Source organism: Eurytemora carolleeae, unplaced genomic scaffold, assembly GCF_000591075.1.
Source record: "Eurytemora carolleeae unplaced genomic scaffold, Eaff_2.0 scaffold1117, whole genome shotgun sequence".
NCBI classification, from domain to species: Eukaryota; Metazoa; Arthropoda; class Copepoda; order Calanoida; family Temoridae; genus Eurytemora; species Eurytemora carolleeae.
The window spans coordinates 63,281-87,017 of NW_019397005.1; the positions used below are offsets into that span (position 1 = coordinate 63,281).

Genomic DNA, 23,737 nt, shown 5'->3' on the forward strand with positions numbered 1-23,737 from the left:
CCTGTTCTTGGTGTTCCAGAGATTAGTACCAGGTTGTCAGCGAAAAAAAGAGCTGTAATCAATTCTGCGCCTATGTTTATCCCTAAATTGGACCTATGTAAAGCTGTGCCTAATTGTGCTATGTATAGAGAAAACAGTAGGGGGGATAAACTACACCCCTGTTTTACTCCTTGTGTGAAGTAGAGTGGTTCCGCTACTCCTTACTCCAGGCTTATTCGAACTGAATCATTGTAATACATGCTTCTAATTATAGAAACCACTCTTCCGCCAAAGCCTAAATAGCGTAACTTAGTGTACAATAACTCTCGGCAAACTGAATCATATGCTTTTGCAATATCACAGAAAGCAATTGATATCGTTTTATGTTTTCTTCTGGCCGTTTTTATAGCGGATAATATTATGAAAACACAATCAGTAGTTGATCTTTGTTTACGAAACCCATATTGAATTATTCCATATAAACCTTCCCGTTCACAAATTATATTTATTCTAGCATGTATTATTTTTGTTATAACGCACAGCATTACACTTGAAACTGTTAAAGGTTGTTTTTTTGTAATCTCAAGGGATGGTTCTTTCTTATCTATCAGTCATTTTCCCTGTATTGAAAACTTGAGGTGTATCACCATCTCTGAAACAGTTGTTAATTAACCCAGTAAAGTGGCATATGAATTTATCACTGGCATTCTTTAACATTGTTGTTAAAACTCCGTCTACCCCTGGGGCCCTTTTAATTTTCAACCCTTTTATTACTTTTTTAACTTCCTCAATAGAACACGGAGCACAAACTTCATCCTCATGTTTAAATTCATCATTTATTTTTGGAGTCCATTTTTCATAATTAAAACTATTCTTAACCATAATTTCTTTAATTATCTGTTCTCCATGGGACTCAAAAATTGGACTTTTTTACCATTAAATATATTTGCCAACCCTGTTATAGCAAGATCTGCCACTTTTTCCCGCTCAGTTTCCACTTTACCGTCTGGACCCTTTAAAGAAGTTAGTCCCCCCTTTTTTTTCTCTGTTTTTTTGACCAAGCTCCAAAATAAAATTAACGTCATCTTGTAACCTTAATTTTTGTGTATTTTTTGCCTTAAGTTCAAATGAACAATTGCTAATTGTTTCTGATATGCACGAGTTTCTTTAACAGCTGCATTTAAGCTCTCTTGATCCTCCACTGTCCACTCTTCTTTATTAATTGACCCTTTTCTTTTTTCTCTAACTCTTTTCTTTGCCTTTTAAGCCATTTCAATTTAAATACATTTCTAGGCTTTCATTTTAAAACTGGTGCAGTATTATACGAATTAACATTAGAAGCAATTAGAATTTGTTGCAGTTTATTTCCCGCCTCATTTAGTGTTAAATTATCCCAAGTTACCTCATCAATCATAATATCCATGGCATTCATTGCTAATTTTATATCCCTTTTCTCTGATAAAGATATACTATACTTCTTTGGTTCGGGCGTTTTACCTAGTCCTCCTACTAGGTTTATATCCAACCTAATTGCAACATGATCACTCCCTGCCAATATCTCGATGTCGGTATCAATTCCCATTCTTAAGACATCATTCATCATATTTTGAGTTACCAGGACATAATCAAGTATGGCACTGGAGTGTGGGGTGATTCTAGTGAATGTACCATTACATATGTCCTTATGTTTATTAATCATAACTAACTCATTCTCTTCAATGAAAGACAGTAATTTTTTGCCATTATGATTTACCCCTGGCCAGTTCCCTTCAATTCCCTTGGGTGGTAACCCTACATGAGCATTTAAGTCCCCTATAATTGTGCATTTACACCCATCAGATTTTAATATATTTACTTCTTTACTAATTGCAGCATAAATTTGATCATTCCATTCTTTAAAATCATTACTTACAACTGACTCGCAAGCCATATACACTGAGCATATAGCAATTCTACACTTATTATTATGTATTAAGATCCATGTCCTTTCGCTATTTATCCATTCATTATTTTCCATAGTTGGGGTCCATTTAGTGGCTTTAATTCGGTCCGAAAATAAAATCATTTTCCCCCCTCCTTGCTTTACACCAAAATCCCGTTCTATAAAGATTGGTGAGTAATTTGAGAAGGTTGTCAAATCAATGTTTGAATCCTTTTTAAAATGCGTCTCATCAACCATTAGTAAATCCACTGACTCATTTTCCATTAAATCAATAACCTCTTGCTGTTTACACAAACAATGCATTCCATTAGCGTTCCAGTACACACATTTAAGTAAGTTAGCATTAGACCCTGACTTTATTAATCTCTTCAATATCCTGTGTTTAATCGCTCTGGCCTTGCTGCTTGGTTTACCCATATTGAATTGTAAGCACAATCTTTTTTATATCTGAAAATAAATTAATAGGTTAAGGTTATCCTTATTCTACTAATTTTTGCTCTAAGCCTGGACTTTTAAGTCGCTATATTTGAAACTAAATAATTTTGTAATAACTTTTTAGGCTTAGCAATACTTTTCCACTTTATTAATTACCCACTATCTAATTTTTTCTCGAGACTAATTATCCACTATAATAAAAATATTACTCCTAACTTCCTAAAAACTAATTATTTTCAGACAAATAAAAATAAGTTAATGTTAATATTTACATACTAATTTTGTCATATTTTTTTTTTTTTTTTAGGCTTAGCCCTACTCTCCACTTTATTCATTAACCTATTATCTACTTTTATCCCGCAACTAATTATAAACTTTAATAAAATATTACTCCTAATTAATACCAGAAAAACTACTCATTCCCAGACGAATAAACAAAAAGCATGCTTTTTTCGAATAAGACTTCATTTATTTCACATTATTTATATAGTGAAAGAAAAATTCGCTCCATGAGTCGTCAGAATTCTTGACTTCAGCTCCTTATTCGTCGCCTTATGTACCCATGGATTATGGCCTATTGCCTGGCATTCACTGCATCTGAGCAAGCTCCAAATACACTTGTCTTCAGAGTGATTTCCTGTAGCACAATACACACATAACCTTTCTTTAGGATCTGAAGCTCTAGTCTTATTAATAACTTCAGTTTGCTGGCCCTGAATCCTTCGGATTTCCTGGATCTCCTCCTTAATCCACGTGATGTCCTTTACCAGCTCTCTGGTGATGTTCATCTGTGCGTCCATCTTGTCTGATAGTTTTTGGATTGCATCCAGGACTGGAAAATTAAGCAATTACTGGTCTATTTCATTTCTTGACGCCTCCATTCGTGAAATCTCCATCAAAGCATCATCATCAAAAGAACTGTCAAACATTGGGGAAGGTGGGGCTGCCACCGTTGTAGTATCCGGGGATATAACTGTAGCTTGCTTTCTCTTTAGGTTTCTCCGATCTTCTGGCGTCATACAGACAGTACTGATGTAGTCTCGGTTCATCATTTCTTGAAGGAGGTCGATCAGGCCAATCGGACGACTTGGTTTCTGCAGATTTGGGAGTTCCGTCGCCAGATTTGAAACCATGTGTTCAATCTTAAACTTGGATTTAGTTGGGTCCTTTGACACAGAGACATATGATGCTGAGCATCCATTACTGCTTAAATAAGAATTGATTGTCTCGTCGAACTTAGGTTCTTTGATTACATAAAATAAGTCAATCGGTTCCCCTGACGAATATACCGTAACAACTGCAGCCATAACCTCTCCTGTCCTATCAACCTAACAATCAAGACTACTTTTAATCTTCCTTACCCTTACATTATTAACAAAGTCAAAAAAAGATTCAATTTCCGTCACAAATAAATATTCCTTCCAACAAGTATTATAAACTACGCAGTCTGTGCGCAGACACAGTTAGACCTCGTTCTAGTTTAGATATTACAGTGCCCCAACTGTTATCGTACGTCTGTTTCTCGTTCCGGCTTAATATTTATACCTTATTAATTTTATACTTTTACTACATTTTAGTATAGAATAACATTTCCTCAATGCTATCATAATATCAACTGGCCTGCTGTATTTATAGAACAATAACTTCAATAATAAAAATAATGAACAAAAAGGATTTATGAAACGAGAAAAAACCCGCATTCTCTCTAACAGTTAGAATAACATTTCCTCAATGTTATCATAATATCAACAGGCCTGCTGTATTTATAGAACAATAACTTCAATAATAAAAATAATGAACAAAAAGGATTTATGAAACGAGAAAAAAACCCGCATTCTCTCTAACAGTTAATAATAAAAATAATGAACAAAAAGGATTTATTAAACGAGAAAAAAAAAACCGCATCCTCTCTAACAGTTAAAGGAAGTCGACATCCAAATCCATCTGCCCATCGTTGCGCTTAGCTAGAACCCCTGTACAATTAGCCTACTTGTTTCATTAATATTAACAATTTCGAACATTAAAAGTTCTTTTACCCCTTATTTTAATCGTAACCAGAGATGGAATTTAAAGAATTTGAGCCGCGGTTCAAATCCAACAAAACCCGGTCTAAAATTTAGCACCGGCCTAAATCTTGAAACATTTTAAGTGGAACCAACCATATTCAAACCGTGGCTTAAACCCAAACCGCTGCCCAAACTCCCCAAACTCGGCCACTGCTTTAACTTCAATTTATGGGTTAAAATATCATTTTGCACTTTAAATAATTAGCCATTTATAAGCTCATTTCTCTGCGTTTTAAATAATTCTGCTTTTAGCCCAATTGTTTGAAAAATATTAATCACATTTGAACATTAAATTACCCTTTTACCCTTGTGTTAATTGTACCCTGTTTTAACTTCAAATTATGGATAAAAATATCGTTTTGAATTTTAATAACGGATTAAAGTTCTGAACTTTAAATAATGATCTATATATAACTTCCTTTTATACGTTTTAGGTAATTCTGCTTTTAGCTTAATTTCAGAAATATTAACCACTTTTGACCATTAATTGACCTTTTTCCCTTTCTTAAATCGTAATCTTTTATACCTTCAATTTTTTGGTTAAAATATCGTTTTCATCTTAAAGTTGTTAAGCTTTCTAGGACTGAAATTTCGTAGTGTTTTTAAAATAATGGGCCATTTAACAAACTATTAGTTCCATGTCCTTTGACCTTAACATCTTTAAACTTTATCCTTGAATAAAAATCCATATTGTAATTTAACCGATGTGCACTTATCCTGTTTTAACTTATATTAACAGAATTAAATTAAAATCAAGATCAAAAAAACATTTAACAGTTAATTGACCATCCATTCCTTGCTTATAGAGTTAAACCAATGTTTTTTTTAAAAAAAACGGTTAAAAATTTCACATTGTATTAAACTGTTTATTACCTATCCTGTTTTAGCTTATATTAACGGAAAAATAAATAAAATCATAAGCCATTTGAAACATTATTAAAGCCAGTTAAATTCAAATTCTTAATATAACCAGGGCTTCTTTTCTGTATATTCATCCCTTATAACTTTTAGCCCTCAAACAGAAACAATTATTTAAAATTAATCAACAATTATATCAAAAAAATCTTTATTATTATACATATTCATGCTACTGATGACTCTGCAAAATACAAAAGTTAGTTATCGTACAAACAAGACACTCATTTAAGCAATATAATAATAGAGGACAAATAAGACTGTTCTGAACATTTATCTCTTGAGCTTTCTGTGACCTCTAGGGCGACTGTAGCCTCCAGTCCATGGGTCAATCTGAAGTCTAGCATAGGGTTTTGACTCTTGACTTCTAGGGATCCTGCCTTGTCCGTTATTAGCACTTCTTCCTGAACCAGTTCCCTGGCCCTTCCCCTTGATCCCTTGATTCTTACGACCAACCTCCGCCAAATTTCCTTGGATTGAAGCCTTAACGACCACTGGAACCTGCTCTTGCGTATCCTGTCGTTGATCTGCCCAGAAGTGAGCAAACAACTCCGGGCCGTACTCATTCATCACTTTTAGCCTGAACCCCTGATCCTTGGTTTGATGCAACTTGCTAGCATGACCTGCCGTGCCGCACCATGAGCAGCTGTTGGACATCCAGAAGCACTTTTCACTCCTGTGGTTATCCAGCCCACACCTGATACACACTTCCTTAAGCTCACATTCCTTGTAACCATGGTCATCTGCCTTACAGAAAGTACACTTAAATGATCTACCAACTGGAGATGCTGAAATATTGGAACTTGCCAGGTCGTCCAACCTGTTGACCATAGTTTCCTGTCCCGATTTAAGCTTGGTTATCTCAGCATGAAGTTCCGCAACTGCTTTAAGGAGTTGTTTGTTGATGTTCCACGCCCTCTCCGACCCCTCTTCCAGGCTTTTGATCTGCTGTTCAACTGTCGAAGGTTTCCTAACAGTGATAGGTTGCTGAGGTTTAGGTGGCGCCATCTCAACACAAGTCTCATCAGATGTCTTAGTAACAGGCTGGTGAAGAGCTCCACCCCTGTCCTTATAATCATTGTAAATGCCAACCACCTGTGATTTGAGCTCCTCCGAGAATCTGTCTTGCATAACTATACCAGTCTCCAGCAATTGAACAACAATTTCTTCCATTTCTTGGCTTGTTTCTGCACTTGGTATAAGGTCGGAAAAGTCTTGGAACTGTGAACAATACTTCCTCAGGTGCGCAATTCGGTCGTCCAACCTTGCCGGCAACATAACTCGACTAAAGTGCATCTTATTGGTTTCTAGCATATTACCAATTAACTAGAGTCCCTCCTCTGTTCCATACAGAATGAAACACGCTTTAATCTCATCATTATCTTTTGCTTTAATAAAGTAATATTGTTTCAATTCCATGGTTTAGCCGTAACTGACAGAGTCATACCACCCTGCATTGAAATCTCCATGCATTTGCCATGTGTCCCAAAATATTAAGTTATCTCGGCATTGCAGTACATATATGACGACCTTGTTTACTAATAATCGTACAGACGACATTTACAGATCACTAATCTGGACATTAATTTTTAGTATTTTTATACTTGTAGCATAAACACTCGTAACTTGTTAAAAAATATTGGAGTTAACAAAACCAAAACGATGTTATACACCAACATACTTTTAGTTTTGGTTTGCTTATTACTTATCATGTCTGGTATCTATTCCTACATAAATTCTCCAGATTAAACAACAATTAAAGAAAAAGAAAAGTTTCAAATTGCACATAACCTTCAGTGTTTTCCATACGTCACATAACATTAAATTACAAATTTTTCCACATTGTACATACTTTCAGTGTTTTACATAACATTTAAAAGGAATAATCTTAAACATAACATATTAACGAGAAATAATCTCAAGGTTTTGCATAAATTTCAACGTTAAAAACCTCAAAGCTTAACGAGATTAATAGGAAAAAAAACTCTAGGTTTAACATCCATTTCAAGAGTTATTTATTAATTAGTCATAATAAAGTTGGCTATACACACCATAATAATTATGGTACTCTTTACATATTTCTTTATACTCTGAATAAAAGCTTATTATACAAAAACCTCTATAATTGAAAGAATTGTCCCCCTAAGAAGTTCTGCACTTCCTATAACTTTCATTTAGCTCTTCTGCTAATTTGCATCATTGACAGTTAGGCATTTTTCCAGTATTAGCTTTTTCTTATTTGAACTCCAGCCTTCTCCAGTCAATTATCGTCATCATTGGCAAGGAACGTACAGTAAAACTTTAGCTCTATACTCTTTCGTACAGATGATGCATCCCGTGTTGCCAACTTATTTAGCATAACTGCATAGCCATAACATACCCTGAAATACAAATGTTAAATATACTTATAAGTTATGAGGATACGTAAAACTACAAAAAAGTTACATTAGCGTGAAGAAGTTAAGTAATCAATGCCCTCATGAGAGGTTAAACTTTATGATAACAAAAGTTATCTTTCATTTAATCAGACTAAGCTAACTAGTCTAAGCATAATTAGAAGGAGAACAAAAATCTTTTATTTAATCAAATTAAGCGACCTATTCTAAGATGATTCTTAGTTAATTAACAAATAAGAGTTTATACAAAAAACAGCGGATTAAATAAGATGACAAAAAGATTCTAATTAAAACAGCAGAATAAGTTAGAAGACAAATAGTATTTTTCACAAAAACATAGAAGACAAAACCAAAACCTGTTAAATTATTTCCAAGTACTAATTGGCAGAATACCATAAAATCATGCATGCAAATTTATCCCAAGTTTCATGCATTACGTTTCAGTCCCACCGAACACCTACAGTACATTCTTAAGTAGGGCAACTTACGAAATACCACACCCTACCTTTGTCCACAGTCCCCAGAGTCCCTCCATACATATCTCGGAATCTCGAATTGCAAGATAGGATGTCGTCCTCTTTCTAGATTTCATCGACTACAATTGCTCCTTCTTGCCAGTTGAAGCTTTCTCAGGAGTTTGTAGAACAGTTACTGTTCTCATCAATTCAGGGACTGGACTTCTTTGAATATGTGAATCCCTGTTTGTGACCTTAGACGGGGTATCGAATTTATAGTGATACCTACTGAGAAAGCTGTAATTTGTAAGAGTTTCGTCTGCTATGTTCACATTTTGTTTGTTTATGTTTTGACTGCATACGATTGTACTTAGTAAAACAAGAAAATTGCAGTATACAAACAGAGTAAACTTGTCCGTCTACACTTTTCATCCTGCGGAGACATTATAGACACATCTTTGCAGTCTTTTACCCTTTTCATAAAATAAACTCTAGCAGACATAATAATATTATGGCTTTTGAAATTAGGCATTACAATGCTAATTCATAACAAAGACGATATCGAATTCGTCACTGAATTCCCATGTTTTTTGGGACACCCTGTATGTTAGGAAGATATAGAGGAGTGATATGTGTGAAAATATAAGGTAAGCATTAAACCATGAAATGTGATTAAAGTATGTTTAGAGATATCAGCGTTTTTCTATTTTAAAATAAATTATTTTTCTATTGTGGTTTTTCTACGATGTTAATGGCTGAACATTGCCGTAAAAACCTATTCAAGCTGAACAACTCTAACGTAATATTGATCAGATAAAGGTTTAATAGGTACCTCTGTTAATCCGGACTGTCCCTATATTTAATCCCGGCATTTACAAAACCAGTTTTAATCTCAGATACAAGCAAACAAACAAAAGCAAATTCTAGAAGAAACAACAGTGAAAACTGAAATATTTAATATGTAATAGATGATTTTTACAATCTAGGAAAACGTTTGCCCGGAACGGATACCCTGGCTGCAGCCTTCTACCATTCGGATCCACAGTAAATGGTTTAGGGTTCAGGGGATGTGATCTAGATGTGTATCTTGACCTAGGTATGTAATAATCTAATTAATTACTAGTGATTTTACAGATTTTTTCTAAATTAAATTTGTGTATTTGTGTTTAAAATTGGAATATGCATAGGAGGCAAAGAAATGTTTATTGAGTGTGATCTGTTTTAATTTTTAAAATATATGGTTTTTTTGTGAATGGTTTTATAGAAAATTGGATAGAAATAAAAGAAGTACCAACCGTTTCATTTCTTGTGAACACTTACTTACACTGTTTTTAGGGGATATACCCTGGGGCCCTAGTTCAAGAAACCCCCTGATCAGTGTACCTGTCACGCTCACGGAAGTTCAAAAGGTGCGGCTTGCAGCTCGACTCCTTAGGAAGGATATTAGTAATCGTGAAATATTTCAGTATTTATCTACGGACCTTGTAACTTTTGAATAAATTAGATTAATTGATTTTAATGAGCTGATAAGCTGAACTCAGTTTCTCGTCTCTTATTGGTCAAATATCGACACAAATTTTACCCTATGAATTATTGATAAAGAGTTTTCCTTTAAGTTCATTAATTTTAATACTTTTTTATGATTATAAAGAAGCGAAAACTGTAATAATGCTGAGGCCCTGATTGAGTGTTGAATTTTTATTGTTATCCATGTTGTACAGACAAATCCCTCAGTGCTGTAAAATAGTTCCTATTACAAGCGCTAGAGTCCCAATAGGTCAGTTCTAATTATGTTAAAGGTTGTTCCTTTTTTTATTTGGCTTGAACCAAAACAATATGTTTTGGAACTGTTGCAATTCCTGAAGCAATAATCAAAACATGACTTGACTTAAATGAAATTGTTGATTAAAGATAAAAAAGTTTTTGTTTTCTAATTTTTGATGAGTGTGTTTATTTTCAGTAAAGTTTGTGCACAAGATATCTGGAATCAACTGTGATATATCGTTTAAAAGTCGAGCTAGCAGCTTAAACTCGGAGTATATAAGGTTCAGTGCTTTTAATCAAAACTTTGAAAGAAGGATTTCGTAAATATTTAATTATAAACAAACAAAATGTAGCCCTTTCTAATACTATTTAGTACTTATTTTTAGAAATATATAATATATAAGTAACCTTATTCACATTATTTTTTCAAGCAAATTAAATTTTTTTTTTAAACTCTTTCTGCACTTTACCCATTGTTTAATAAATTAATTAGTATAATTAATTGAATATTGTAATTGATGGTCTCGTGGTTGCATAAATACACATATAAGGGGGGGGGGCAGAATAATTACACCCGGATTAATCTGATATTTTACTGCACATTTTATTTAGGTTTTGCACCGAGTTTGATTCTAGGGTTAGACCTCTCATGATGACAATCAGACTCTTCTGTAAAACGTAAGAATTTTGATTTGTAAACTCAGTGAAGATGTACAGAGGGTATTACTCTAACGTGATTTAAATTTATATCATTTATTCTGTCATGTTAAAAAAATCGCATAGCGAAATGTTTTGATCATAGCTTTCTAATTAACTCTTAATAAGTCTTATGGTATGCTATATTTCTTCTAATGCATTGCAACATTAAAAAGATGATTTTCCGATATTTACTTCTAAAGCTATCGAACATGCATATTACCCATCCTGGGGAGGGGGGGGGGGGGTTATGCAGCTAATTGAACGCAGCAAAACAGCCAGAAAACAAGAAGATTGGAAAATTAATTATCTGCATTCTGCATTAAATACATTATCAATAAATTTGTTTTATAAAAAATCTGGAAAAGAAAAGAAAAAACGTTAGAAAACTTTTAAATTTAATTTTTAATTAAAATTTTAAATCAAAGGAAATAAGTCTTTGCCACAATTTTAGTTATTGTAAAACCTATATCTTTACAACCTTATGATGTGAACCTTTGATATTTCAAACTTACATTATTTGATCTAATAGCATTCATAGTTTGAAATATTAAAGTTCTATGACATTTGATTGCAACGATATTGAAATTAGAAAATCAGATTTTGTGACAAAAACTCAATTCCTTTAAATTAAATAAATCAAGTCAAATATTTTTCTGCAGCCAACATAACAACAAATTAAACAATATATATATAAAAAATACAACTAAAAAAATACTGCAGCAGGGGGACTCAGATGCTGACAACTGTTTTCACAAAGCCCTCCTGTTGTCCAATTGAAATTATATTATTGATATTGATATTTGTGGGGTGGGGTGGAGAGTGTGTGACACCAGTTCTCGTTAGATCACTGAAGTTAAGCAATTTGTATAATATGTTTTCTGTTAGTGCCCTTAATGTTTTTATTTTGGTTTCCATTTTGTTCAGCCGTATAATACTTTTTTTAATTTCCTTGTTTTCATTGAATTTTTTTTGGTTTTTTCTTGTTTCCTTGTTTCCTTGTGTTTTTTTTTCTGTGTTTTGGGTTTTATGGGTGTTATTGTTATTGAAAGTGATGCTGTAGGTATGATTTATCTGGTGGAGGCGGGGGTATGCGTATATCCAACTATGCTCTAACTATGCTGGTCATCTTCTACCTTCAGCAGCTTCATCAACCTCTCCTTCATTCAGTTCATCAGCTACAACAACACATAGGTAGTGGTGTACCTTCAGTTGGTTCATTTTTAGGTCGTATTTGCACTTCATTTTCTTTCACGCTCAAAAATTGGCATATTAAAAGAAAATCAAATTCAAAATGTTTTATTCTAAACATTTGATTTTCTTAAACTATGTCACATTTGACCCTGGCAGAAGATACATAGAAAAAAGGACCCAAAAACGATGCATTAATGAACTTGTAAAGAAGAAGTTTACTTGAAGTACGAGAATCTAAATTTTATGACTGAACTCAGAGGAATGAACAGAAAAAAATAGTTTTCTTTAATTGTCAACTGTAATTCAGTATGTTTTTAAAAAAGAGTTTTTTATGTCCAATTCTTTAAAAGGTTTTAAATACCCCTCCTCAAACAAGCCGTTCCCCCCCCTCCCCCTCCCCCGACTCACGGAAAAGTTCGTTAATTAGATCGACCCCACCCCAACTCAATATTCACACATCCACACAGTTTGTTTTTAATCTTTGTGAAGAAACAATCTCAAGGAATAATAATTGTCCAAAAACATTTTTTTAGAAAGTGAATATTTGCAAATTATCTTTTTCCCATCTCATAATCTGAGTTCTTTTCCCTTATGTCCATTTGACAGCCCAAATTTTTATTTTGAATAATCTTTTTGTTTGTTTATATTCTTGTGATTTTTACATTTTTTTAATTTTTTTAATCGATTTTGATGGTTATTATATCGTTAGAACTGACGAGGGTCAACCCAGACCGAAATATATTTTCAATAAATGTGGAACTAACATCTACTTTTTTACTCTACAGAGGTTTGGTCCATCACCATCACTGAATTTTAAATCTTGTAAAGATAGTTTTTGGATTGTTTTTCCATTTAAATTTTTTAAGGATATTAAAATAAAAGCCAACTTCAACATAATACATTTTTAAAGTCTAGAAAGTTTTATTGATTTCTTTTCTAAAAATTAACAACCCTACATATAGGTATTGATGGGCAACCAGCTTTGCTCTTTTTTAACAATTTTAATGATTTCGGACTTTTTAAATGCACCAACAAATAATGTTAAGATTCCACAAACTATATTTTTTTAATTTAGATTTTTAATAAACTTTTATTCCTAAGAAAAATATTTTTAAAAAACGAAGAAAAGTTAGTTTTTTATTCTTTTTTATTCTTTTTTATTCTTTTTTACTCGTTTTCTGATTTAAATTCTCTCACGGTTAAAATTTGAAAGGGTCTACAGTTAAAGGCTATTATTTTGTTAACAATGCTTTTGGAAGTTAAATTATGGGGTTTACCAAGGCAATATCTTAAAGTTTTCAATGATACAAGATAAATATTTTCTTTCAGACCTGATTTTTGTTTTATTGTGTTTTCTTCTAAGGTTTATTAAGTTAAATTAAAAATCTCTAACTCGATTTACATAAAAACGGTAGTTTTGTTTGTCTAGAGGGTTCTTATGAAATGATCAGTGGTTGGAACTGTTCATTTTCTTCTGATCCCAGTAAACTACCCTCTCTACCTGTTAATAAACAAGGTAGGAGTACATGTAAACTACCCTCTCTACCTGTTAATAAACAAGGTAGGAGTACATGTAAACTCTACCCTCCCTCTCTACCTGTAAATAAACAAGCTAAATACTTGATAATTTTAGTTGAAGAGCGCAACTGATCGAGAATGCCGCGCATCAATCATATTTTTGTGAACTCTGAATTTTATGTACTTATCCGCTCTTGGCAGAAAGCGTTTTCAATCATTTCCTCCTTGACAGACGCTACAGATAGAATTCAAATTAGTAGCGATCGAATTCAAATTTGATTCGGATTCAACCTTTCTTTCATGTGTTGCGAACACTCCGTTTAAAGCTTCTGACATCATTATTTTGGCTAAAATCATTTAACCCTGAATTATTCTAGATGTGTGTTTAGGATTGTTGGAGCTACTTCATGGTTTCTTCAGTTTGTACAGTTGTATTGATTTCTCTAGTAACTTCATCTCTCCCTACCTAGGCAGGCTGGTCACCAGGCACACCCTGCAAACCAACATACCTCAGGTTACAAAAAGAATAAATTTAAATCAACATTTATTACTTGAAAACTTGTTTTTAGTCTTTTTGTTATTGTGTTAAGAATAGTTTTGCCTATTAATTAGCTTAAACTTAATTGAACACTTGAATTTTGTTGTTAATTTTATAGCATTTAGTTTATAAGTTTGACATTTACCTTTTTTATTGTTATTTTTCATCTTTTGCAATTAAACAATATTTTCGGTTTAGATTTTATTTTCTTTTGACTATACTGTAATTAAAATATTGATTTGGCGGCTGGGAACTTACTCCTGAAAGTAAGGGCATTTAATCAAGTGAAGAGATAACAAATCTAATTTTAGGAGTTTTCCGGTTGTCAAGATTTTCTTGGTGGGAGAGAGAACAGTTTGGATATTGATAGACCTATTTGTTTACAGGTTTATACATCTATTAATTTTGTGATGTGAGGAGAAAAGTATTGTTTGCATAGAAACCGACCAAAACAAAATCTAAAATTTTTACTTCAAAAGTTCTTGTGATTATTTTAACAATTTTTTTTTCTGCGAGCATTGTTACTTCAAGTTTTATTTGAACGGTATACGAACAAATTCACAGATATCTATATTTTTTCTTTGAAAATTTAAAAAGACGATATAAAAACAAATACATGGAAAAATTTACCGTTATTTATCCTAGGACCCTTTTGAATTGAATGTGAACACATGTAAGGGATTGCCTGTAAAAGCTGTCTCTATTCTTCAATGTTTCTTCAAGGCTGCAACCTCGGTATGCCAAGATCTAGTCTCGACATCAACACAGTCTCCAGGTCATATTTTCTTAATAGATTATTTTCAGAATGGAATTTTTTTAATGGAGATCATCAAGACCGTAACAATTATGTATCCAAAGTTGTGATTTTTGTATTGTATTAATGTATATTCTGCTAAGTTCATGAATTCAGCGGCTGAATTTCATATCTAGAAGCAGTTTAACAGATGTTTCAACTTCTTAATTCTACTCCCAAGTCTAGGGTTCTTGGACTTTCTGCAAATTTGCTAAAGATACCTTAAAGCAGATGTTCATAATAATGATTTTATTTTAGGTGGACTGAACCGTCTGTTCGAACTCCAGGTTACACTTCCTAAAGAGAAGACGATTGGTGACCTTGTGGCTTTATTCAACCGAGCACCTGGAGTAAAAGTATACTGCGCTGTTCAGCTCCCCTGTATTACTGCAGAAGAGATGAAACCTAACCTGAAAGATAATGATGATACTAGTCTTATTGAAACTAAGCCTGACAGTGATATACCTGAATCAGACCTGAACTCTGTGATAGATCCTCTGAACCAGGTCCAAGACATCCTGTACACTATATTCAAGACTGTTCTCAAATTTGAGATGATAAACTCTGATCCTGGAACTGCTAAAGTAGAGATTGATAATACTAGCGAAGACGTAGCTGTCGACAACATTATTGAAAATGATGCAGAAGCAAAACAAGCCAATGACAAGATGCAAACTGAAGATCAGATTACAGAAACTGAAGAACGAAGCGAAGAGATTAAAACAGGAGACAACCAACAGGATGAGAATACAGATGAAGCATCAAACTCAAAGCGCAAATCTGATATAGATTTAAAGTTCAAAAATGGAAAGGTTAGAATTAAAAAACTAATTAATTAATTTTTTCTAATAAAAAAACTTATTTATTACAGAAACGACGACAAGATTCATTCACCGCAAATCATTTCATATCTCAGGTTTATAGATTTTACTCATAACATTATATATATACCACTTTTTCTTTTCAAACATTACATATCAATTTTATCATATTTCAATTTCAAACATTACACATCAATTTTTATTGTTTTTTAAACATTATACAGTAATAACCAGAAAACTGGAGAATAGGATGACGACATTAAAGCAATTCTGAAAGGCATTTGATGTTGCTGCAAAGCAAATAGCTTTACTAGTAAGTTATCAAATCACATATTAAGTGAAATGGGTCTGTTTACACTGCACATTTATTGTGCCTCACGTTCTTTGGCCAATTTAAAGTCATAACCTGAGTCTAAAAGTCGCCTTCCTATTCCAGAGTTTTCTGGTTATCACTGTACATCAATTTTATTTCAAGCATTTTACATCAATTTTATTATATTTTAAACTTTATACATTGATTTTTTTATATTTCAAACATTATACATCAATTTTCTTATTTTTCAACATTACACATCAATTCTATTATTTTTTTGAAAATTATACATCAATTTTATATTATATTTCAAACATTATACAGCAATTTTATTATATTTCAAACATTATACAGCAATTTTATTATATTTCAAACATAGTACAGTAAAATTATAATTTAAACAATTTACAGCAATTTTTTTATGTTATCCTTTTTATGTCAATTTTATCATATTTAAACATTTACAGAAAAAAATAGCAAAAAATAGCAATAATAATGTTTTTTTTTTAAATCATTTGATCTGAAGGATTGGAAGTTGACTGCTCCAGTCTGGATTTCTAGGAAGAAAGTATCTGATTCTATTCCTGATCAGAACACAGAACTACAGGTACAATTCCCAGTCAGAACACAGAACTACAGGTACTAATCCCAGTCAGAACACAGAACTACAGGTACAATTCCTAGTAAAAACACAGAACTATAGGTACTTTTCCTAGTCAGAACTACAGTCAGAACACAGAACTACAGGTCAGAATATAGAATACAGAACTACAGGTACTATTCCTGGTCAGAACACAGAACTATAGGTACTTTTCCTGGTCAGAACACAGAACTACAGGTATTATTCCTGGTCAGAACACAGAACTACAGGTACAATTCCCAGTCATAAAACAGAAATGCATATGTATTATTAACAGTAAATGAGAATATTATCAACTCCATGGTGCCGAGGAGTGTAAAAACACGAAATAGATAGTACAATAGATAAATTGGAATGATAATTTGTCTTTCACTTATCAGCTTTAAAGTGAAGACTATCTTTTCCATACATTTTATTTATTTATTCTTATAGTAAGCTTATTAGTCAATATATTTATTATTTAGAGGGAAACTCTGATCACTGAGCGGATACTGAAGGAAATAAACGGGAAGGAGTATCCAGAAGCTGAGATATTATTCAGAACTTATCTAGCGATCATCCAGGTTAGATTATTCCTAGTGATCATCCAGGTTAGAGTAAACCTAGCGATCATACAGGTTAGATCATTCCTAGCGATCGTTCAAGTTAGAGTTCCCTAACGATCACACAGCTCAGGTTAGAAAATACCTAGAGATGATGCAGGTTTCAGTATTTTTGCGATCACACTTGTTAGAGTTTACCTAGCGATCATACAGAATAGCGCGATCATACAGAATAGCTTAATAGACGCCAAAAGTACTGGGTGAAAATGTTAGAATAACTTTTAAAATATTTGAAGTATTTAATATAAATAAAAGACTTATTGTTGAAAAGCTGAGGTCATTTAGAATTTAGTGCACGATGTTGTTTAATAGAAAAAAAAAACAGTTTTGATATATTTGATGCTACTCTAGCGTTCTCTTTGTATCGGTCTACAAGTATGTATTTGATGTTACTCTAGCGTTCTCCTTGTATCGGTCTACAAGTATGTATTTGATGTTACTCTAGCGTTCTCCTTGTATCGGTCTACAAGTATATATTTGATGTTACTCTAGGGTTCTCCTTGTATCGGTCTACAAGTATATATTTGATGTTACTCTAGCGTTCTCCTTGTATCGGTCTACAAGTATGTATTTAATGATACTCCAGGGTTCTCCTTGTATCGGTCTATAAGTATATATTTGATGTTACTCTAGGGTTCTCCTTGTCACCTTGTGTCGGTCTACAAGTATATATTTGATGCTACTCTAGGGTTCTCCTTGTATCGGTCTACAAGTTTATATTTAATGTTACTCTAGGGTTCTCCTTGTATCGGTCTACAAGTATATATTTGATGTTACTCTAGCGTTCTCCTTATATCGGTCTACAAGTATGTATTTGATGATACTCTATGGTTCTCCTTGTGTCGATCTACAAGTATATATTTGATGATACTCTAGGGTTCTCCTTGTATCAGTCTACAAGTATGTATTTGATGATACTCTATGGTTCTCCTTGTGTCGGTCTACAAGTATGTATTTGATGATACTCTAGGGTTCTCCTTGTATCGGTCTACACGTATGTATTTGATGATACTCTATGGTTCTCCTTGTGTCGGTCTACAAGTATGTATTTGATGATACTCTAGGGTTCTCCTTGTATCGGTCTACAAGTATGTATTTAATGATACTTTATGCTTCTCCTGGTATCAGTTTACAAGTATATATTTGATGATACTCTAGGGTTCTCCTTGTGTCGGTCTACAAGTTGTTTCTTCTCACAAGAAAACCTACGAGAGTTTCTTCTTTTGGCTCAGGAATATTATTTATTTATTAATTTCTTCTAAGCATTTTAGTTTTGTTTTTAACTTTTCTTATAATTGATAAATTGCACCTACAAATGACACTCCGTTATGGGGTGGTATGCTTGATTCAAATCTACTCCTTTAAACCTTTGTCTGATAATACATTTAATTATCTTTTCAACAATAACGAAGATATCTTCTTCATTATTGATCAGACAAAAGTTTAAAGGGCACTTCTGTGAATCGGGCATACACCTCTTTGAGGGTAACTAGAAAATACACCGATAGTCCCTTTAAGAAAGAATTGGACTATTGTGAGCTGTTCAACGATCTCTTGCTTCTTCATTTCATTTTATTTTTATCAAATTATAACTGCTGAAAGATCAGTTCGAATTTGTCAATAATTTTAGGAATAGATAATATTGATCTAGATCCCATCTACCTGACCTATACAAACGGATTTCAAAAGATAAAACAATCAATCAAATACAGGCAGTAACCAGCTCATAATTCAAGCAAAGAATATATCTGTGAAATGATCAGGATGTGATCAAAGTTTTCAATCTTTGCGAAAAGAAAACATATTGGTTAACATTCTATGTTTTAAAATTGTCGTTTTTTAGAGCATCACTAATTTCTGTTTTTTAAAGATGTTATTTTGTTTTCCGTACGAATAAAAACTAAAATAAATACGTAGCAAACCTTTTTGGTACAAATTAGAAAATAGTGTGTATCATACCATTGCCCAACAAGTGAACAAGTATTAAGAACAAGCATAATTTATAACTTATACTATGTAGTAGTTTAAAAATTCATATTTAGTGACCCTTCAGTTAAAAAAGTAACATGTCAAATTCACGCCAATAATGTCGAGGATAACGTCGTTTTTATTTCTTGACTAATGCTCAATTCTGATGATGAAAAAATTAGATGAATAGATAAAAAAAAAAAAAAAAAAAAAAAATGGATATCTAATGTATACACTTGATGAAGCGTTTAACGGAACCGCTGTGAATCGGACATGCCACTCTACCAATATTAGTTTACTGGAAATTAAGTTTATATTTTGAAAGTCTTTTTTACTAGAAACTTATTCTTATGTTAGTTAAGGCACCCGGATGTGGGTTTTCTGTTATAATAGCCTTAAAATATTTAGAATATTTTTTTCTTTAAACAATTTGTATACGCAACCCAACTTGCAGAATATGCTCATTTTGCTCAATTATCCTCATAAAACCTGAAATCTTAATATCAGGGGTAATATGAACTGGGAGAGAAGGGGATTATCTATTATAATTTGAGAATACTAATTTACGTTGTAAAAAAGTTAAAATGACTAAATTTAAATTTTTCCGGGCTTATTAGTTAATACATCTGTTAAAATATAGGGGTAGATATTACAACAACCCCACCTCACTCCCTTCCAGTACTACTGGGGTTTTTATTTACACTCAACACATCTTCCTTATAGTATTTTAGGGTTACCTTCAATGAATTTTTCACATCCTCTGAAACTATTCACAAGATTTTATTATGAATACTGAGGATTAAAGTAAATCTTCAGATCGTTGTTTCTCCACAGTTTTAGGTCGTCGTTAAATGGTCAACCTTTGTGGGTGACCCTGTACTAACCACAGGGGCGTATACAGGAAATTCACAATTAAAGGTTTAATTCTTTTCTTTCGAGGGGGGGGGGGTTATCAACCGTTGGGGCCCGACAACCAATACCATGTGTTGTATATATATAGACACTGAGTTATAAATATTTCGGCAATTTTCCCCCTGAAACCCCCGGAATGAGAATTGAGTGAAGGACACCGGCAATTCAAATTTAGTTGGGGCGGCAGGTTGTATTTTAAACTTTTTGTCAGTTCTACCTCGTCAAACGGTCAAATTGTGTTTCCAGTTTTTGCATTCTGTCTATCTAGCGCAATATACACAATATACGCGAGCGAGCCGGCAAAGGAGTGTGTATATGTATGCAGCGTAAATAATATCCTCATTTCTGGACTCTGTACCCTAAGATCCTGAATGAATGTATAAGGGTGGTTAAACCTATATCTGAACTCTGTCCGACGCCACGCAGACTGCTAGTATCACGAAATATCCCTGATGCTGGCCCACCGTTAAGGTTGCCCCAGGGGAAACTTTAAAATCCTCATTCGTCTCCCCATGTTCTTCTTATTCTTCTCCTCCTCATTCTTCTTCTCCTCATCCTTTTTCTTATTTTTCTCCTCCTCATCCTTCTTCTTATTCTTCTCCTCCTCATCCTTCTTCTTATTCTTCTCCTCCTCATACTTCTTCTTATTCTTCTCCTCCTCATTCTTCTTCTTATTTTTCTCCTCCTCATCCTTCTCATTCTGCTCCTCTTCATCCTTCTCCTCATTCTTCTCCTTATTCTTCTTATCATTCTTCTTCTTATTCATCTCCTTATTCTTACCAACCTCATTCTTCTCCACCTCATTCTTCTCTTCTCCATTCTTCTTCTCCTCAACATCCTTCTTTGCATGCCTCTCCTTTGATCCTTTTTCTCATTCTTCTCCTCATCCTTCTTCTTACTTTTCTCCTCCTCATTCTTCTCCTCTTCATCCTTCTCATTCTTCTCCTTATCCTTCTTATCATTCTACTTCTTCTGATTCTTTTCCTCCTCATTCTTCACCACCTCATTCTTCTCCTCTCCATTCTTCGTCTCCTCATCCTTCTTTGCATGCTTCTCCTTCTGATCCTTTTTCTCATTCTTCCCCTCCTCAGCCTTCTTCTCCTCATACTTCTTCTCCTCATTCTTCTCCTCCTTATTCTTTTTCTCATTCTTATCCTCCTCATCTTTCTTCTTATTCTTCTCCTTATTCTGCTTATCATTCTTATTCTCCTCATCTTTCTTCTCATTCTTCTCCTTCTCGTCCTTCTCCTCATTCCTTCTCCTAATTCTTCTCCTTATTCTTCTCCTAATTCTTCTCCTTATACTTCTCCTCCTTATCACTTACTCTTCTATCTACTCTTCCTCATTCTTGTTCTTCTCTTTCTTTACCTTCTCTCCTCCTTCCTAATCTTTTCATTTTCTTCTTCTCTCCTCCTTTTTCTCCTCTTTGTTTCTTCCTTTTGCTCATTTGCTGTTTTCCCCTAGTTTCCTCCTTCTGCTTTAGTTTTTTTTCTTTTAATTCTTCTCCTCTTACTTCTTCTCCTCCTCCTCCTCCTCCTCCTCTTCTACTCCTTTTTTCCCTTCTCTTTTCTGTTGTTCTCATTTTTCTCCTCCTTCTTTCATCCTCCTTCCAATATTTTTTTTGATTCCTTCTTTTCTCCTACTTCTCTTTCTCTACGTTTTTCTCCTTCTCTTTCTTTCTCTTTTTTACTCCCTTTTTCCTTCTTCTCATTTTCTTATTTTTCTCATTCTATTTCTTTTCCTTCTACTTTTCCCTTCTCTTTTCGCTTTCTTCCTTTTCCTTCTCCTCTTCCTTTTCCTCGTTTTCTTCCCCCTCCTGCTCACCTCCCTTCTCTCCCACCTCCTCGTTTTCCTTGTTTGAGTTGAAATGAGGAAAAAGAAAGATTGACATATGGTAAACAGCGTAAATACAGGATCCTACAAATTGGTTGAAAAGTAGTAATTGTGAAAAGTTTAGGTTACGCTAATTACATAAAATGCAACTTTAGCCAAGTCTAAGGAATTGAACGTAACGAGGACCGATTAAACAAAATAACGAGGTGCCCAGCCCTTGATTGTAATCCTATAAAGGTTTATGCCTGATATATTATGTTCTAAGAATCTTGATATCTATATTGGCTGAGAACTCTTTATCTTGTTCTATAATATCATATTATAAACTTCTACCTTGAACCATTATTATTCCTTATCTATTACATGTTCACCATGCCAGGCTAGTTTTCATCATTGAAGGGATTGAACACGTAATTTCAAGTGACCTTCCATTGAAAAAACCGTGATATGTCCGATTCACAGTTGCGCCCTTGAAACCTCAAGCTGAGGTGAGATGAGAACAGTTTTTTATCTTTAAAAATGTGTTCATATCGGACAATTTCTTTAGAAATGCATAATCTCACATATATTGATCAAACAACGGTCTACAAGGCACCGTTGTGAATCGGGCTTGAAACTCTAAAAATCAAGGTAAATTTAAAATTATGTCTCAAGAGTCTCAAGTCCCTTTAAATATGCAATTTTTGGTTAAAACCTGAATGAACTGGTCAGAGCCGGCGATTTAAAAAATTCAAGAAAATACGACTCGGGTCTAAGCTGTTGTTGAGCCTTATTTACGGCTCGGGCTTTCGAATTTAAGTTGCATCTATTTTTCAACAGAATTTAGTTCATAAAACCGGTTTAATGTTGTATTTGGCGGATTTTCATAGTTGGAATTGGTGCATTCCGGGTTTTGATGAGAATAAGACCCAACATTGAGCCTTATTCTCCACTAAAACCAACCAAGGTCGGTTTTATTTTCATTGGGCCTAACTCCTTAAGTCGAGTCTAAGATCTCGCAGCTGTCAATCACGTGACACAAGCTGTCGTCAGAGTTGGGTCTAAGATTGGGTCTTAAAGTCGGGTTTAAGGAATTAAGACTCGAGCCGAAGCTTTTAAATCGCGGGCTCTGATTAAGTAAAAGATATTTGTCAATGTGCAGTATGCATGCTATGTCTGGCTTGTATTGATCATTAGCATAAACCCTATTTACAGGGAGATTCATATTTAATAACTAGTCTGTTCAATTTATATTTTTTATCCAATCATTGATTAGATTTTAAGATTATATTTTGTTCCTTTTGCTCTGTTTGGGTTCTAGAGGTTCTAATCTGAATTTAGTTTAGGTTCAGATTCTAGAGGTTCTAATCTGAATTTGGTTTAGGTTTAGATTCTAGAGGTTCTAATCTGGTTTAGGTTTAGATTCTAGAGGTTCTAATCTGAATTTGGTTTAGGTTCAGATTCTAGAGGTTCTAATCTGAATTTGATTTAGGTTTAGATTCTAGAGGTTCTAATCTGAATTTTATTTAGGTTTAGATTCTAGAGGTTCTAATCTGAATTTGGTTTAGGTTTAGATTCTAGAGGTTCTAATCTGGTTTAGGTTTAGATTCTAGAGGTTTTAATCTAAATCTGGTTTAGGTTTAGATTCTAGAGGTTTTAACCTAAATTTGGTTTAGGTTTAGATATTAGGGGTTCTAATCTGAATTTGGTTTAGGTGTAGATTCTAGAGGTTTTGATATGAATTTTGTTTAGGTTTAGATTCTAGAGGTTTTAATCTAAATCTGGTTTAGGTGTAGATTCTAGAGGTTTTGATATGAATTTGGTTTAGGTTTAGATTCTAGAGGTTCTAATCTGAATTTGGTTTAGGTTTAGATTCTAGAGGTTTTAATCTGAATTTGGTTTAAGGTTAGATTCTAGAGGCTTTAATCTGAATTTTGTTCTAATTATTTTCTCATCATAAAGGCACTTTGAGCTTAGA

At 33.5% G+C, this 23,737-nt stretch overlaps 2 protein-coding genes across 6 annotated transcripts in view; one reads left to right on the forward strand and one right to left on the reverse strand.

Annotated features, from left to right (window-relative positions):
- The window catches only part of LOC111711030 (speckle targeted PIP5K1A-regulated poly(A) polymerase), a 25,717-nt gene extending 6,737 nt beyond the window's left edge, over nt 1-18,980 (forward strand). For 2 of the 5 annotated variants that reach the window (XM_023485256.1, XM_023485257.1), the window contains exons 12-27: nt 9,175-9,284; nt 9,524-9,623; nt 9,910-9,965; nt 10,149-10,233; nt 10,565-10,630; nt 11,712-11,842; nt 13,272-13,403; nt 13,750-13,874; nt 14,210-14,284; nt 14,544-14,673; nt 14,950-15,503; nt 15,563-15,607; nt 16,352-16,432; nt 16,930-17,028; nt 18,226-18,299; nt 18,719-18,980. In XM_023485256.1, the coding sequence (XP_023341024.1) occupies nt 9,175-9,284; nt 9,524-9,623; nt 9,910-9,965; nt 10,149-10,233; nt 10,565-10,630; nt 11,712-11,842; nt 13,272-13,403; nt 13,750-13,874; nt 14,210-14,284; nt 14,544-14,673; nt 14,950-15,503; nt 15,563-15,607; nt 16,352-16,432; nt 16,930-17,028; nt 18,226-18,299; nt 18,719-18,797 (1,942 nt within the window). In that variant the 3' untranslated portion in view covers nt 18,798-18,980. Of the gene's footprint in view, nt 1-9,174; nt 9,285-9,523; nt 9,624-9,909; nt 9,966-10,148; nt 10,234-10,564; nt 10,631-11,711; nt 11,843-13,271; nt 13,404-13,749; nt 13,875-14,209; nt 14,285-14,543; nt 14,674-14,949; nt 15,504-15,562; nt 15,608-16,351; nt 16,433-16,929; nt 17,029-17,559; nt 17,611-17,990; nt 18,042-18,225; nt 18,300-18,718 lie in introns of those variants that run through there. The other 3 variants (XM_023485258.1, XM_023485259.1, XM_023485260.1) reach the window with 3 other exon arrangements.
- Nucleotides 18,981-20,910: 1,930 nt separating this feature from the next.
- Nucleotides 20,911-21,529, reverse strand: LOC111711026 (protein PXR1-like). The gene is made up of 2 exons (XM_023485251.1): nt 21,399-21,529; nt 20,911-21,259 (listed from the first exon to the last, which is right to left on the reverse strand). The coding sequence occupies exons 1-2, from the start codon at nt 21,527-21,529 to the stop codon at nt 20,911-20,913; spliced, it is 480 nt and encodes a 159-aa protein (XP_023341019.1).
- Between the last annotated feature and the right edge of the window lie 2,208 nt (nt 21,530-23,737).

Bases quoted from the DNA above. Each gene is read 5' to 3' on its own strand.
- LOC111711026 (XM_023485251.1), bottom strand. From the start codon at position 21,529: ATGAGAACAACAGAAAAGAGAAGGGAAAAAAGGAGTAGAAGAGGAGGA. The intron at 21,260-21,398 runs GCAAATGAGCAA...GTAAGTGATAAG, and splicing joins GAGGAAACTAGGGGAAAACA to GAGGAGAAGTATAAGGAGAA.